At 46.3% G+C, this 17759-nt stretch overlaps 1 protein-coding gene across 4 annotated transcripts; it reads right to left on the reverse strand.

The window, feature by feature from the left end:
• Positions 1–1640: 1640 nt before the first annotated feature.
• Positions 1641–16902, reverse strand: ap1ar (adaptor related protein complex 1 associated regulatory protein). 4 transcript variants are annotated; one of them, XM_015948449.3, is made up of 10 exons: positions 16708–16902; positions 13860–13908; positions 13760–13786; positions 13497–13522; positions 13322–13418; positions 13058–13156; positions 7773–7834; positions 7524–7597; positions 7302–7424; positions 1641–2798 (listed from the first exon to the last, which is right to left on the reverse strand). In XM_015948449.3, the coding sequence occupies exons 1-10, from the start codon at positions 16776–16778 to the stop codon at positions 2527–2529; spliced, it is 900 nt and encodes a 299-aa protein (XP_015803935.3). In that variant the 5' UTR covers positions 16779–16902; the 3' UTR covers positions 1641–2526. The 4 variants fall into 4 exon arrangements, with proteins under 4 accessions (XP_015803935.3, XP_015803859.3, XP_054594246.2 ...); XM_015948373.3 differs by having other exon boundaries at positions 7773–7837; XM_054738271.2 differs by lacking the exon at positions 13058–13156.
• Between the last annotated feature and the right edge of the window lie 857 nt (positions 16903–17759).

Consider the following 17759-nt stretch of genomic DNA (forward strand, 5'->3'; position numbering starts at 1 on the left):
CCCCAGCCACTTGGGCCAGCTCCTCCGGGGGAATCCCAAGGTGTTCCCTGGCCAGGTGAGAGGCATAGTCTCTCCAGCGTGTCCTGGGTCTACCTTTAGGTCTCCTCCCAGTTAGACGTGCCCGGAAAACCTCACCAGGGAGGCGTCCAGGAGGCATCCTGACCAGATGCCCGAGCCACTGCAACTGGCTCCTCTCGATGTGGAGGAGCAGCGGGTCTACTCCGAGCCCCTCCCAGATGACTGAGCTTCTCACCCTATCTCTAAGGGAGAGCACAGCCACTCTCTGGAGAAAACTCATTTCGGCCGCTTGTATCCGCGATCTCGTTCTTTCTGTCACTACCCAAAGCTCATGACCATAGGTGAAGGTAGGAGCGTAGATCAACCGGTAAATCGAGAGCTTCGCCTTCTGACTCAGCTCTCTCTTCACCACGACAGACCGGTACAACGCCCGCATCACTGCAGATGCAGCACCAATCCGCCTATCGATCTCACGCTCCAGTTTTCCCTCACTCGTGAACAAGACCCCGAGATACTTAAACTCCTCCACTTGGGGCAGGACCTCATCCCTGACCCGGAGAAGGCATTCTACCCTTTTCTGAATCAAGACCATGGTCTCAGATTTAGAGGAGCTGATTCTCATCCCAGCTGCTTCACACTCAGCTGCGAACCGCTCCAGCGAAAGCTGAAGATCACGTTCTGATGAAGCCAACAGGACTACATCATCTGCAAAAAGCAGAGACCTGATCCTCAGGCCACCAAAACGGATGCCCTCCACACCTTGGCTGCACCTTGAAATCCTGTCCAAAAGGTTATGAACAGAATCGGTGACAAAGGGCAGCCTTGGCGGAGTCCAACTCTCACTGGGAACGAGCCCGACTTACTGCCGACAATACGGACCAAGCTCTGACACCGGTCATACAGGGACCTAACAGCCCGTATCAGAGGGCCTGGTACCCAATACTCCCAGTGTACCCCCCACAGGGCCCCCTAAGGTGTAGACAGTGTTGGTAGCACACTGCTTCCCCCCCCCTGAGGCGCCGGATGGTGGACCAGAATCTCCTCGAAGCCGTACGGAAGTCTTGCTCCATGGTCTCACCGAACTCCTCCCATGCCCGGGGTTTTGCCTTGGCGACCACCCAAGCCGCATTCCGCTTGGACTGCCGGTACCCGTCAGCTGCCTCTGGAGTCCCACAGGCCAAAAAGACCTGATAGGACTCTTTCTTCAGCTTGACAGCATCCCTAACCGCCGGTGTCCACCAGTGGGTTCGGAGGTTGCCACCACGACAGGCACCGACGATCCTGCGACCACAGCTCTGGTCAGCCGCCTCAACAATGGAGGCACGGAACAGGGTCCATTCAGACTCAATGTCCCCCGCCTCCCCTGGAACATTTAGGAAGTTCTGTCGGAGGTGGGAGTTGAAGCTCCTTCCAACAGGAGACCCTGCCAGACGTTTCCAGCAGACCCTCGTGATACGTTTGGGCCTGCCTGGTCTGACCGACATCCTCCCCACCATCTGAGCCAACTCACCACCAAGTAGTGGTCAGCTGACAGCTCCATCCCCTCTTCACCCGAGTGTCCAAGACATGCGGCCACAGGACAGTCCATCAAAATTACAATGATTTAAAAGAATCCAGAAAAATTAAATCTACTTGTTTTATTTGATTGCATCAAAGAGGAAGTTAAACATTAATACAGGTTGTCAGATTGCAGTCATCCGTTCTGCATTATAACTAAAAAGTGCTGAGAGACAAACAGACAACCAGAGGCAAAGTGGGAATCTAACCCTAGAACTGGGCCTTCCCGGGGGCAGACCTTCACCCGACCGTGAATCCACCGAGGATCAGCTCAGGAGGCAAAAAGAAAAGCCACTGAATGGCTGAAAAGGTCAAAAGGTCAAATAGGAATCCAAAAGTAACGAGTGCCTGAAAAGAAAAGCCACAAACGTCTCATATCTGATAGTTTTAGTGCATGAAAGTGGTTTTAGATTGTAGAGAAGTTGGTGTGTAAAACATAAAAGGAAAAAATAACGTTGGTTATTGATGTTGTGTTCAAAGAAACAGGCATGTTGGATTATAGTCAACAAAATCGCTGATATAATCTCTACAAGACTGAGTTGGGACCTAATCTACGGCAGCAGACCAGTCCCAATCGATAAACACCAAACTTCCTGGTAAAAGTCAGAACGCAGCACTGGAGCTGAAGTTAAAGCCAACCCTACTCGCATAAGAGACTCCTTTAGCCATAGTGGATGGTTTTCAAGGCGAGTTTGCTGTTGATTAGCTAGGCAACCACCTGGTTTAAGAACAATCCATGGACCATGTGTGCATGTTAAACTTATCAGTTATTAAATGATCAGCTAGTTTAGCAAATGAAGGCACTGAAAACGTGTTTGATGAAAACATGGCTGAGCTGTGCCGTGAGATCCATGAGGTGTTCCTGCAGCATCACAGCTTCAATCAACAACATGAAGAGCATCTTCACGCTGGTGGGCCCTCCCCCTTCAAAGTCTCCTTTGGTGCTGGACACTATCTGTCCTGGTTGTCTGACCTGAGGCCGCCATCCGAGGCGTCGTCTGACGGGGTGTCGAGGACGGGATTGACAAATCCTTCGAACTCGGCGTCTGCAGCGTCCTCTGGGTGAGTACTCACAAAATCGTTCTCCCACTCCAGAGCAGCGGAGTCCTCCGAGGCCGAGGTCGGCCCGCTGTTCATCTGTTTGCTGCCAGGCCTCAAAGCCGCACGCAGGATATCCTCCTCGGTCCGAGACCTCTCCCAGGCAGGAAGTGCACGATTGATTCCTGTGATTCAGGAACAGAAACCTTCACTGAACAACATCGTTACCAAAGCACCCAGACGGACAAGCTGCAGCAGTCTCGAAAAGCTGATAGTGGTTAATGTAAACATCATGATAGTTTCACATTTTCTGTTATTTACAAAGACTTCTGTAGATATACTAATAGTTACAGACTAGTCCAAATAGAGCGGGGTGGGCAATCCTGGTCCTCAAGGGCCACTATCCAGCAGGTTTTAGTTGTTTCTCTGCTCAAACACCCCTGGTTTGACTCTGCTGGTGATTAACAGGCTGCTGCAGAGCCTGATGAGCTGCTGAACAGGTGACTCATCTACGAATCAGCTGTGTTGGAGCAGGTAAACAACTAAAACCTGCAGGATAGTGGCCCTCGAGGATTGCCCATCCCTGAACTTAACGCCCGGATCACATCAGACGCGGAAGCGCGACGATGCGCTGTGGAACGATGAGCATTTCTATTTGCAGGGTATCTGCAGGCTTAAGGGAGCCAAATTTAAGACTTTTTAAGACCTTTTTTAAGGCCACTTTGACCAAATTTAAGCTTTTTTTTTTCAATTAAATTTAATAATTTAATTATAATTTCCAGCTATTGCCTGGAACAGGTGCTAACCACGCAGCGATCGTGGGATTAGCCATCTAGATGCCATTAAACTTGCACTTCCCCATGGCGCAAGCTCCCACTAGCTTAACCAGCTAATGTGCTCATCTAAAAATAGCCCCTTTTCACAACCAACTGAATGTGTACGGTTCCACTTATGCAAATGTCATACACAAAAAATGCTGAACACTAACTAGAAATTCACAACAAAAAAAAAAAGAAATAAAAGAGTCTTATTAATTGGGTCTTTGGTAATTTAAGACCTTTGGAAACTGTATTTAAGGATTATTTATCATTTTTAAGGATTTTTAAGGCCTTAAATTTGGAAAAGCAAATTTAAGACTTTTTAAGACTTTTTAAGGACCGGGGATACCCTGTATTTGGCACCCCTTAACCGACGGTTAATGGCAGACAGCCAGTCCTCGCGCTTTCACAGCCGGAGCGGCCGATCTCAGCTGCAGTCGGACGAGGTGCTTACCCAACTGCAACAGATTTATAATGAATCACCCAAGCAGGAACCCCCCACTGGTTAATTCAACTCGCACCAACCAGAGTCTCCTGCTAGTAGGTAGGCGTGATAGCGACATAACATAGGCGATTGTTGCCAAAGGTAACGGTCAACAGGATAACGCAGACCACGTTTCAGATGCCACGTTCAAATAAAGACCAAGGTTTTAAAGAGTATGTGACCACCTGCATTCATTATGAAGGTGAGTTCAACGTTTGACTAGGCTTGCTAAGTGATGATAAATGCTAGCTTTTTACTAGCCAAAGTTAGCAAAGCGTCGAAGCAACGCTACAATCGTAACAGAGCGATAGGTTAATGAGTTTTTCTGTATTTCTTAAATGATAATTCTGCTCTAGCGTTGCTTTCTCGCTGTGCTAGAAAAGAGCTAGCATGTACCACTTAGCAACCCAAGGCAGAAACTTGTTCACTCACCTACATAGTTATGAATGTAGGCAGACACATTTAATTTAAAACCTTTGTCCTATTTTGATTGTTGTCTCTTAAGCCTGGTTTATGCTTCTCCGTCAGCTCTGCAAGGGACAGACACGCACGGACTGACGGAAGCGTTTTGCTCTTTTACTTCTCCGTCTCCTGGAGAGCGTTGCAAAGCAATTCCCCGGCAGGACAGCAGAGGGCGTAGCGCTGTTCTGTGGTATCCTGTCATGTATCGGTCCAAGATCGTGTGTTTATATTGTGTTTTTTGTGTATATAAGAGACTTTTAACACGGACATATTTGTCTCTCATTCTCCCACCTCTTCATGCGCTCCCCACCTCTAAACCCACGTTTCCTGTCATTTCCGTCCACAAATAAAACGCTTGCTGCGCATCTTTTCACTCCTCCAGTCACGGGAGAATTAAACGTTCATATATTTAGAGTTTTTTTGTGAGGTTATTCTTCAAGCTGCTCCGTGTCTGCCGCTAGTTATCCTCGGCTCTCTTTGCAATGGCGGCGCTGTAAACAACAGCGGCGTCCTGACCAATCACAAGCTTGCGTAATCCGTCTCGTTCGACGGATGTTTAAAAAAGTGGGCTCGACTCCGTACGTACTTGCGTGCCTGTCGGAGCCCTACGCAAGGACGGATAATGGCGTTGCGTGTCTCCGCACTGACGCAGACGGAGAAGCATAAATCAGGCTTTAGATGTTGCCTAGATGATCCTGTGTACATGGTGATCATCATCCTTGGCATGTCCTGCAGCGATAACATGGAGAACACCAACATTACTGTGACCCAGAAATGATTCATCTGGCTAAAAAATCAGGAAGTGTCATACTGGGGGTCTGTGGAACATAGACTATTACCCCATCTGGCCCAGACCGAGCTGACCGTAGTGTAAATGGGCGAAAAGGTCACTGCGTGGCTGTCACCAGCTGCTCATCAATCTGTTAACAACTGATCTCCAGCTGCCCTTCAGCCAGGTCTCAGGAGGATAACGACTCTCAGTAGGACTCAGGGTGGTGGATGTGGAGTACTACAGATGAAATGTGTGACCCCTTCATTCCACTGCACACGAAATCAGCCACGAAACTTACTGCAGTCGTCATTCGATTGGACGAGTTCCTTTCCACCTGCAGAAAAGTAACTTTTTGGACGCGCACCAGAAGCAAAGGTTTGCTACAGTATCATTCTCTTTTTACACGCTACACTTCCAAAGTACGTCAAACTCTGCGGTTTTTATTGCACCAGACAGGAAGTCGAACACAAAAGCGGTGTAACACACATGCAGAAACCTAGAATTCCTTTTTTGTGCTGCTTCTTTAAACACGCAGTAAGAGGAGCTTGTTTTAACCTTAGCTAACATGTTTCGACGTCTACTGCTGCCTTCGTCAAGTTATCGCCGATGTTGGTGGAGTCACTTCCATTTACCTGCGGGCAGCAGAGGACGATGTCGCCCTCTACTGCCTACATCCCCTCCGTTGATGACCGTGTCCCATGAGTGGTCCAACATGTAAACTCATTCGGCCCCGTTTATGGTCCTGGATCCACGTCTCCTTATTTCTATCGCTTCCATGACCCGTCTTTTGAATTTCTCTTGTTCTGTGTTTATGAGCCGTGTACTGTACCAGTATATGATGGAACCACAGACTTTTTTTTAGATACATGCAGATGTCTTTCTCCATCCATCCATTCTCGGCCACTTATCCAGGGTCGGGCCGTGACCAGACTTCCCTCTCCCCAGCCACTTGGGCCAGCTCCTCTGGGGGAATCCCAAGGCGTTCCCTGGCCAGGTGAGAGACACAGTCCCTCCAGCGTGTCCTGGGTCTACCTTTAAGCCTTATCCTGGTTGGACGTGCCCGTTGAACCTCACCAGGGAGGCGTCCAGGAGGCATCCTGACCAGATGTCCACGCCACCTCAACTGGCTCCTCTCCATGTTGAGGAGCAGCTGATCTACTCCAAGCCCCTCCTCGATGACCAAGCTTTTCATCCTATCTCTAAGGAAGAGCTCAGCGACCCTGCAGAGAAAACTGATTTTGGCTGCTTGTATCTGTGATCTGGTCATTTCGGTCACTACCCAAAGCTCGTGACCATAGGTGAGGGTAGGAACGTAGACTGAGTGGTAAATCGAGAGCTTCGCCTTCTGACTCAGCTCTCTCTTCACCACGACAGACCGGTACAACGCCCGCATCACTGCAGACGCAGCATCGATCCACCTATCGATCTCACGCTCCAGTTTTCCCTCACTCGTGAACAAGACCCCGAGATACTTAAACTCCTCCACTTGGGGCAGGACCTCATCCCTGACCCGGAGAAGGCATTCTACCCTTTTCCGAATCACGACCATGGTCTCAGATTTAGAGGAGCTGATTCTCATCCCAGCTGCTTCACGATCTGCTGCAAACCGCTCCAGCGAGAGCCGGTGATCACGTTCTGATGAAGCCAACAGGACCACATCATCTGCAAAAAGCAGAGACTGCTTCTTTCCCCTTGCTCATTATTGTGTGCGGACTACTTAAATCACGCGTGGTGTTGCAATCAACAATTATGGCATCAGCTGTGTGGAATGCTTTCGCTCCCGTTTTGAGTCAGAATAACTCCGAGTTGGGAATCACCGCCGCTATTACATTTGGTGCCGCTTTCACGTCCAGTGGGAAGAAGGGGTGACAGGACATTTTCCTCACATCATACTCAAAACGCAATTTGGTCCCAAAACATGATCGTTCCGCCCTATTTTCTACTAGAGCAAACTGTTCATCATCATCATCATCATCATCATCATCACATCCTGCAGCAGCACATCACTGTTGGTGCTTTTACTACCTGAAGTCACTTAGCAGACAGCTGTGGCATGAACATCTGCACCGGGCAGCTACACCTAGAGTGTCTCCTAGCCTGAGCTGCAGCGTACTCCTCTGGACCTAACGCAGGAAAACGTTGAACCTCTAACCTTCCTCGTCCTCCCACTCCAAATCCAGTGAGGTCCCGTCATCGTTGGTGGAGCGGGTCTTTGTGGTGAAGTCCCAGCTGTGCTCCGTGGTGGGAGTCACGGCGTTGGTCTCAGAGGGAAGTCCTGGAAACAGATGGAAGGTTTTGACTGTAATAATCTGAGGTCTTGTCCGAAAGCAGTCTCCAAATAAGGGGAAAAAACAAAAGAAACACAAAAACTCACTGTTGCCCCTGAACGCCTCAGACTGGGCCTTAACATTATGCAGGTAGGCATCAAACTCCTCCCCAGAGGTCTGTCTGAAATAGATCACGAAGACAATAAAACCTTTAAAGGTTTTCTCTACATAAAGGAGTCTTGCGTAATAATGAAGGACCCGCATGGCTTAACCCATAAAACACCAGCAGGACCTCGAGACTGGCCAGTCTGGCTCTTTCTGCTCAGCTACACTCCGACTCAACCGGATCCACTCACCTTTTCTGCTGCGCCTCAGAGCCGGAGCCATCGGCTCTGCCTCGAGACCTCTGGGCAGGCAGCTGCTACAAAACAAACACAATAAAATGATCTTAAAAATAACAAGTTCAGCTACATTCATGTTACAATCAGGACAACATGTGAGCAGATTGGTCTAAAACATGACAGAGAAAGCAAAGCAGCCGCGGGATGTGGAGTGAAGAGCAGAAGAAACGTCAGTTATGATGTTCAGTCTCACCGCAGGACCTTCAGGCTTCTTCCAGTCCTTTAAACTGAGACTTCCTACAAGGATCCAAGTTTCCTGCTTCATTCATCCGTGTGTGTGTGCAGGCCCGCCCCCGACACATGAGGGCCCTACGCAACTTATTTTGAGGCTCCCCATAATAAACCATCTATAATTATTGGGGGGGGGGTCCTGGTGACCTGGTTCCGTTGTGCTGCATTTGCAGTATCGGATGACTCTTTCCCTTCTCCTCCTTGGGCTGGCTGTCAGTGCTCAGCATGCGGAGCGTCTCATGAAAGAGAAAGCGTCTTCTTGCACAAGATGGGGTGGCGCGGCTCGGTTCCGTGACAAAAAGTGCCTAACGGGAGGAAGAGGGGGTGCGCTTCGGCTACACGCGATGCGTCGGACTCCTAATTTTTTCCCTCTCCTTTACGGGTTGGTTGTCTCTGTTGGTGCTCAGCACACAGCGCCTGATGGATGAGAGGGCATGCTCTTGATCAAGATGGGGCCCCCCATGGACCGTGAGGCCCCACTTACTGTGCATGATCTGCACGTAGGGAGGGATGGCGCTGTTTGTGTGTGTGTGTGTGTGTGTGTGTGTGTGCATTTATCTGCTCTGCCGTCTCAAAACCAGTGAATAGTGACAGATGTCCGCTCTCACTAATCCAGGTTCTGTTGGAGATGTCCTCCTGTTAAAGGGGAGTTTTCCTCTCCACTGTCACTACATGCTTGCTTAAGGTGGTGATTGCTGTAAAGTTCCTGACATCAGGGACTCCATGCAATGTGCTGGGTTCCTTAAGCTTGGTGTATGCTTGACGCGTTCACTTTCCGCGCGGTGATGCGGCTCGCGGATGGAACGCGCTTCACAACTCGCAGCGTTTATGGTTCATGCGGCTCGTCTCTGCAGTGAGCCGATATTCTCCCAAACTGTAGGGGGCAGCATGGAGCTCTACGGCATGCATCCAACACTACACCATAGTAGAAGTAAAAATTACTGTTTACAACACGGCATTCCAGCATTTTTAACAGCGTCCTCGTCTTTTCCGACAGTGCGAGCTATTTCTCTCCAAGAATTATTAACAACATGTTGATCACGGTCATCTCTGAGAGCTGAAGCATACAAATGTCTGTATTTACCAACCTCTGCCAAACTGGTTCTTGCCGGTCCGCCATGTTTTTCCGCGTCCGACCGTCCGCGTGGTTAGAAATTTTCCGAGGTGCGCGTTGCGGAAATTTTGGGCCGTGCGGAGACGCGGTGGAGGTGCGTGGCTGTTAAAATGACGCAATTTAGCCGTGCGGACCTCGCGGACGCGTCAAGCATAAACCAACCTTTATAGAGGAAACTTAACTGGCATAATGAACTGACACGTAGGTTCAATTGGAACGTTTACTTTGTGAAGTGCCTTGCGACAATTGTTGGTGTGATTTGGTGCTGCATAAATAAACTGAACCTCTACGGCTACAGTAAGTCAAATGTTTCATATATTCGTCTCGGATACGTAAGGAACTCCAAGGACAGAAAATTCTAGCTCCAGTTTTGAACCTTTTGAACTTTCCAACTTTTCTGCATTATTTACTTTTATTTACAGTTAAGCAGGTTTGAATACAGGAGCTTTGAGGACATGCTGAAGGTTTAATTTGAACGATGTTAAGGTGTTTTCAACAATATTGATGTAGACCGTGGGTCCTCGACTAAATTTGTTCAAGGGCCAGAGATTTTTCCAGCAGACACAGTGGGGGCCAGATGCACTAGTAAAACAAAGTTAAATAGTTGTTCAATCATCAGTTTTTAATAATTTAATAAATCAATTTTTCCGTCCAAATTCATGTTTTTTTTTACAGCATTTAGTTAGTCGGCTTTGCCCATCAACCTGGTAAATATTGTACTTGTGCATGTGTCGTTTACTTTCTGTGAGCAGTTTTTGTTACAACACAACAATTCTGCACCAACATAGTGGACGGCACAAAAACGGATGTTCTAAGAACTCATTTTAAATTGTAGTCATCTTTTGTACGTTCTTGCTGTGTTTGTCTTCTAATTCCATTTTTGGTTCTTTTTCAAACACAGGAAAGGTTTTTCTTTACCTTGCTGACGTACGTTTCATTTGCGACGCAAACATCTTCAGAGCTGACACCGATGGTGGCGTCACTTCCTTCTCCGTTTATCGGGGGGCAGCAGAGGACGTTGTCGCCCTCTGCTGCCCGCTCTCCCCTCTCCGACGATGCAGTCCCATGTGGAGACCCCATCGTCTCTGTTCATGGTCCCACGTCCACGTCTCCTTATCTCAATTGCGTCTTTTATCCATCTTTTGTATTTCTGTTGTTCGGTGTTTATGATCCTTGTGCTGTCCCAGTCCATTACATGGTTTTCTCTTGTGCAGTGATCTGTTACGGCTGACTTCTTTATTGTGCTTTCTGCTTCTTCTTTTGCTGCTCTTGTGTGTTTTTGACTTGTTTCTTTCTCGCACTCCTTTCTATGTTCTATTGTTCGTGTGTTGAGTTGGCGTCCGGGTTCTCCTACGTATGTTTTATTGCAGAGTTTGTATGGGATTTCGTAAATGACTCCACATTTTTGTCCAGCTGATATTTTGTCTTTTGGGTGTACTAGTCTGTTTCTAACTGTTGTGTATGGCTTTGTTGGTGTGTTTATGTTGTGTTTTTTCATTGTTGCTCTTATTTTTTCTGTGATGCCTCTGATGTATGGTAGGGTTATCACTGGTTTTGGTTCTCGTCTTTCTGGGTTTCTGGTTCTTTGCTTAGGTTGTTCTTTTCTTTCTGTTGTTGTTTGTTGTTTTCCTTTGTTTATCGCCCATGACGGGTATCTACAGGTCTTTAAAGCGTGTTGTATGTGTTTGTCCTCTTGTTTACGGTCTCTTTCTCCTGTTATTATGTTTGCTCGGTGATATAATGTTCTGATTACTGACATGTTGTGTATGGTGGAGTGTTCTGATGTCCATAATAGATATTGGTCTGGGTGTGTTGGTTTCCTGTATGTGTTTATGTTTAGGGTCCCGTCGGTCTGAAAACCATATAATGGACTGGGACAACACAAGGATCATAAACACCGAACAACAGAAATACAAAAGATGGATAAAAGAAGCTGTCGAGATAAGGAGACGTGGACGTGGGACCATGAACAGAGACGATGGGGTCTCCACATTGGACCGTGCATGGGACTGCATTTAAGTGATTTCTTGACTGAAACAGGTGTGGCAGTAATCCGGCTTGGGGGTGGCTACAGAAATTGATCTCAGGTGTGAAACACCACAGTTGGGTTATTTTTTAACGGGGGGGGGGGGGGGGGGGGGATGGGGGGCAATTACTTTTTCACACAGGGCAATGTAGGTTTGGATTTTGTTCTCTCCCTGAATAATAAAAACCATCATTTGAAAACTGCATTTTGTGTTTACTTGTGTTATCGTTGACTAACGGTTAAATGTGTTTATGATCAGAAACATTTGTGTGACAAACATGCAAAAGAATAAGAAATCAGGAAGGGGCAAACAGTTTTTCACACCGCTGTATTTGACCGTATTACTTTCAAAGCTACTGTTAGGTAACTACAGATGTGTTATATTTTACAAGGTAAGAAAAATAAATGTTGCCTTTTGGTCAAAAGATTGTTTCTGTTTACAGTTTTAGAATCACTTTAGTTTACCTTGTAAATCTGCATTTTTGGAGCACGACCAGTTTAGAGTCAAATAAAAATGTCCCATAGCTTTAACTAACTTGTACAACAAAGTAGTTCATCCTGGAGCCGACACTCTTTCTTAATACTGATTGTGAATCGATTTAAATTGAGAATCGATTCGGAATCGAATCGGCACCCCGAGAATTGGAATGGAATCAAATCGTGAGTTGCTCTAAGACTCACATCCCTACTTTCCATGCTTCAGGTCTCAAGATGGCGCCCAGCACGACGGGGTGCTTTGCTATTGTTGCTAATCCTGATATCGTGGCACTAATCTTCTAGCTGGTGTTGCATTCAGCTGCTGCTTACTTCAGCAGCATGCACCCATGAACTGCAGAGAAGTGATGATGAAAGCAGACGCGTCTCCTCCACTCACAACGGGACTCTGGATCAGTCATGTGACCCGCGGTGGCACGGTGGTACACCAATACCTTTTTGTCTGGTATCGGTACCTACCGAACGTTTCTGCTCAAAGAGGTCCAGAGTCGTGGCACCCAGCCTTAGGCGCCAGGTCTGCTGAGATTTTCTGCGCGTCTCCTCTGCTGGAGGTCAGTGCTAGGTTCACCGTTTGGTATCGCTGCAGCAGCGCGGGGGCTGAAGACGTCTGCTGTTCGGAGTATTATGACCCGAGGCTGCGCTCCGTTCTCAATTATCGGTACTCTTCATTTATGCTACGTTATTTAATAAAAATGATTGTGTTTGACAAATGAAATTTTAGAGGACAAAGACAGTACAGAGAATTAACACACAGCACACATTTTAACACCCAGTGGCCAAAATTTAAGACTTTTTAAGGTATTACTTCCAAACTCTTAAATTCAATGCTTTTAGGACTTCAGGCCACGCGGGAACCCGGTTTATTTGTGATTTTTGGCCGAGTTTTGAATTTTTGCTATTTAAAAATGCTTCTAGTCTTTCTAAGTTCACACATTTCTTTGTGTTTTCTCTTAATCTTATTTAAAGTTCTTTTTTCTGACTGTTGCTATTCAGATCGAACCATTTCTAATGGAAGCGGTAGCCATCTGTGTAGTCTGATTACTCGGTCACCGACTCATACAGCTACTTTGGAACATTGACCAATCTTCCGGCTTTGTAATAAAGTACATAAATACTGTCAGTCGGTAGTAATCCACTGTGCCCAGGCTAAGGAGTGGTTTTAGTTAGTCAACTTAAATCGGATTCCTGACTTGGGTTCACAAGGACAAACTAAAACAGAGAACATATAAGTCACTAAATGTGTCGTACAAACACCAAAGACAGAGCTTGTGATGCTGAGGTTGCCCACCTACAGGAAGAGTAGGTTAGAGGAGAAGCTGCTTTAGTCAAGCGGTAAGGGAAACTGGCAGAAGGGAGCGCTCGGCGCTGCCTCACCTCCTTCAGTTTGCGCTCGCGTGCCAGCCTGGCGGCCTCGCGCTGGGCGGCATTTCTAGCCTCCTCTTCTAGCCTCAACCTCTCCTCTTGAGCCTCTAACTGAGCAGAAATAAACATCAAACAAACACAAAACAGAATTTTACAAAAGAGAAAAAACAAAAAAACCAATGCAGCAAATTAAAAATAAGCCAAAACAAGTCGGGAACATAAAGGAGAGCTGGTAATCTAAAGGAGACCAGATGCTGAAGAAAGGCTCGGCCTTACCTCAGCTTGTAGCTGCTGGTCCACGAGGACCTGGCTGTCTGAGATGGCTGCGTAGCGGTGGTCCTTCAGGTGGTTCAGCTCATCCTCACTGATGGGTCTAATGACAGAAAAGCAAAAGGCCCGTCACTCTGGAGGCTTCTCGTGATTATTCTAGTCGTGGGAGTTCAGGTCTTACCTTGGACAGGGCTGTGGACTCTCAGCCTGGAAAAAACAACATTCCTGCCATCAGCTTTGGAATACTGGAGCCAATCAAGCTCTACTCTGAGTCTCAGCACAGACGTGTACAGGGTAGAGGCCCCGCCACCTGATCACAGTCCTAATGTCCCCAGGGGGATCTGCATTATTCTGCTTTAACCCATAATAATGAAACCGGGCGCCGAGAGACGGAACCATCACAGCAATTACAGGACAACAAGTGCTTTCCACAGTCAGACTCACCTCGTCACTTTCTACCAGATTTTCAAACTGCAAAATAAAAAAAAAACATTAACAAAAAAATATCATTTCAAGGAGAAAATAATAAACGTCCAAATCGTACCTCGATTGTGTAATGCTCCCCTGTGGTGGAGCTTCGGAAGTATTTAGACCTGTGGAGATAAAAAAAAAAAAAAAAGATAATGTGAGATACTCAAACACGGACCGATGGCTGCACTAATCAACTCTAAACACAAAAACAGGATCCGGCGCTGACGGTCACGCAGAGATAATCCTAATCCCGCATCACACTGGCTGATTTAACAGGTAACAAGACCAGCCCAACAGGAAGTACGCTCAGTTAACAGCTCTGCTGTGACATCCCATCACGTGGGTCTGTTTGATACTTCAGAGGTTAAAACTCCAGCTGATAAACACATTAAAGACAAAGAGCAGTCATTAGAGTCCATGTTTGTGCACTTTTTGTTGTCTCAATGTGTCCGACAGATGAAAACGTCCAGAGTCTCTGTAGTTTGGACTAACGGGAGACTTTGTCCCAGCAGAGACGACACCGGTGGCTGATAGAGGCAGGTCAAGCAGCTCTAGGAGTACAGAATTAGCTCTGATCATTTTATTAGAGGTCTGTTTATGTGAGGGAGCAAGGGACAAGAATAAACCCTAACCACAACTAGTGGAAGGTTGACTTTACTCCTATTTGAATACTCCTGCAGTGGTCTCTCTAGGAGGAAAGCTCTGGTGTGCCCATCTGATGAGAAATCAGCTGGAGAAAGTAGCTCCAGACGGCAGGATTTAGAGCTTACTTCCTGATATTTGGACATCTCTCCTCTGATTGGCTAACAGCAATGTGACTCTACCATTGACTCGTTGATGATTTATCTCCACAAATAACACAATCCTGGAGGAGTTCTGCTATGTGGTGGAGTTGCTAATGCTAACTGTTAGCTTCTACTAGCCGAGATGTTCTCTTCTGTTTCCTGGACGCTAAACCAACAACAGCCTTCCCCGTCGTGAGTGAAGATGGGTGAGTCTGTGAATGTTAAGGGACCATGTGACATAGATCTGTCAGGACTTTCTAATACTAGAGTTTCGTCGTCTATTTTCTATCAGAAGTTAATGCAGGAGATAGGTGTAGGAGACTATTTTCATGTCCAGCCTGCATGAAAAACTCAGAGTAAATGGTAAAATGGTAAATGGCCTGTATTTGATATAGCGCCTTCTAGAGTCCTGGAACCCCCCAAGGCGCTTTACAACACAATCAGTCATTCACCCATTCACACACTGGTGGTGATGAGCTACGATGTAGCCACAGCTGCCCTGGGGCGCACTGACAGAGGCGAGGCTGCCGAGCACTGGTGCCACCGGTCCCTCCGACCACCACCAGCAGACAACGTGGGCTAAGTGTCTTGCCCAAGGACACAACGACAGCGACAGACTGAGCGGGGCTCGAACCTGCAACCTTCCGCTTAAGGGGCGAGCACTTAACTCCTGTGCCACCGTTGCCCCATACCACTTTGATGGTGGTGTCAATTTGATGGGGGTACTTCTAACCGAGACAAAAAAACAGTTTGCTACACATCAACCAATATATATATATTTTTCATTTTGTTCCCAGAGTGACCATTTTCAAGAACAATAAGTAAAAACTGGTTTCTCAGTGAACCTGATCTTTAAACCAAAACAACACAAATTGTTTTCTCTGTGAAAACACCGAATGATATTTTTCTTTATCCTTAATTTAATTTACTACCAGGGATCATAGTCACAGGCTTATCAATGGAGCACAGATGCACTCATCTCCTACCTGCCTAGTGTTACGAGTTTGTTCAACTTGACAACTTCATGAGGAATAATCAAAAATACTGATCAATTCATAAACAGTAAGTCACTGCAGCCTTTTAACGGTGTATTTAATAACAACCAGACAGGGTTATTTACTGCAACACTGGATAACACGAGTGATATTTCAGCTCCATGGAAAGAAGTGTTGTAAACATCAACAATCATGTGTGGTGACAGAAGAGAACAAGGTGGGTGTGGAAAACATGAGTTTATCATGGCAGACCTGCCTTTGCAGCTTTAGTTTAAACCTACTGCTCTCTTACTGGGTGGTGTCACTTTGATGGGGGTACTTTTAACCGAAACAAAAAAACTGTTTGCTACACACCAACCAATATGTTTGCTACTTTGCTCATTTCGTCCCCAATTAAAGATAAAACTTTAATAAAGCTGCGATTGCTGCAAGCAACATCTACTAAGACAGTCATCACATTACCTGTGTGTGCAATAGCAATAATGCAAAGAACTGCACTGAATCATGGATGAAGCACACAGACAACTCTTAAGATTAAACCTTGATAACTATCATATATACAGTATCTAATATCTGCAGTGTTTATGGTATGTTTCCATTTGCCAGTGGAGCTATAATAGTACAGGTGAGACTATTGTAAAATGAAGAAAGCTGGAAAAAAGAAAACAAATCCCTCTCTTATCTGGACAAAGCAGAGGGTGAATCCATCAATTATTTACAAGAGGTTTGATAACAAAATAACCAGAAATAACCAGAAAACGAACTCTTGATAACCATATGTAAGACGGGTTCACCAACAAGCCAATAATTACTGTCAAATGAACTCTTTAAAGTTCTACGCCGGCCTGTTTTAATTGAATTACACCTAGCTGTCAACAGTAGCAGGGGTGGGGTCTGGACTGCCGGGTCAACCGTACTCAGACTCCGTGTTGGAGCATCAATACCAGCAGATAAACGTCTCAGAAACCTTCACGGACAAGTGAGTTCTCAGTTACCGGCTAATCCAACGGTTAGCTACGGTTTCAGTAACGGAACCCACCGGATCGGACCTTGTTTCTAATTTCCCTCTGGGATTAATAATAAAGTATCTCTGAATTGAATTTGAGTTAGCTCGCCGAGGCTAACGCTTTAAAACACCTACCCGCTTCCTCTCTGGATCCGGTTGGCTTCGCCCCTAAACAGCCGCACACAGTACGCCCAGCAGTTACCCATCACATTGTCAGGTTTTACTTCTGTCTAACCGCTGAGCTGGAAGTCTACTGGCAACTGCTGGAGCATCACAGCAGGCGACATCGCTGCTCCAAGCGCTTCCGCATTCTTCTTCTCTGGTGACTGTCAGAAAACGACTGAGGGAAACAGCACCACCTGCTGGCCGTTTGTACAAATAAAATAAATGGAAAACATCACCCTGGACAGCGGTCGTCTCAGCTTTTATAGAAGGAAAAAAAATTATATATATATATATATATATATATATATATATATATATATATATATATATATATATATATATATATATATGGGGGTTTGATGTTTTACTGCCAGCTATCTGGCCAATTTCTAAGCTCCCTTTTCTGAGCAAGGTGCATGAAAAATGTGTCTATAGTCCACTAATGAACTTTTTAACCGAATTCCATGTTTTAGAAACCTTTCAGTCAATCTTTAAAACATTGCACAGTACTGAGACCACACTGATAAAGGTACTTACAACATTGTTTTAGCAATTGATGGGGGCAGTCCAGCACTGCTGGTCCTGTTGGATCTTATGGCAGCTTTTGATGCCGTGGACCATGAAATGCTTCTCCATTGTCTAGAGCATTATGCAGGGTTTTCTGTTCTGGCCTTGAGCGGGTTTAGATCATATCTCTAGGACAGGTCGGTTTGTGTGAGGATGGGTGGATGTTCCTCTGCCTTCTTACATCTGCCCTGGGGAGTCCTGCAGGGTTTCATTCTGGGACCCCTACTTTTTTCTATTTATATATGTAATGTCCAGAAATGGTCAGTTTTCACCTACATATTGACCGACACAATGTCCGGTCACCTACAGACCTAATCCCGCTCTCTGAGTGGAGTTTCTATCCTGTCTTCTAAAGCCCAGAAGATTCTGCAGCCCTTGTTGACATTTCAGGGGGAACAAGATGTCAGCCTACGTTCCCAAACAAAGCCTTCTTTTGATAAGACCGCAGGATTGCA

Source organism: Nothobranchius furzeri, chromosome 1 (assembly GCF_043380555.1).
Source record: "Nothobranchius furzeri strain GRZ-AD chromosome 1, NfurGRZ-RIMD1, whole genome shotgun sequence".
In the NCBI taxonomy this organism is placed as follows: Eukaryota; Metazoa; Chordata; class Actinopteri; order Cyprinodontiformes; family Nothobranchiidae; genus Nothobranchius; species Nothobranchius furzeri.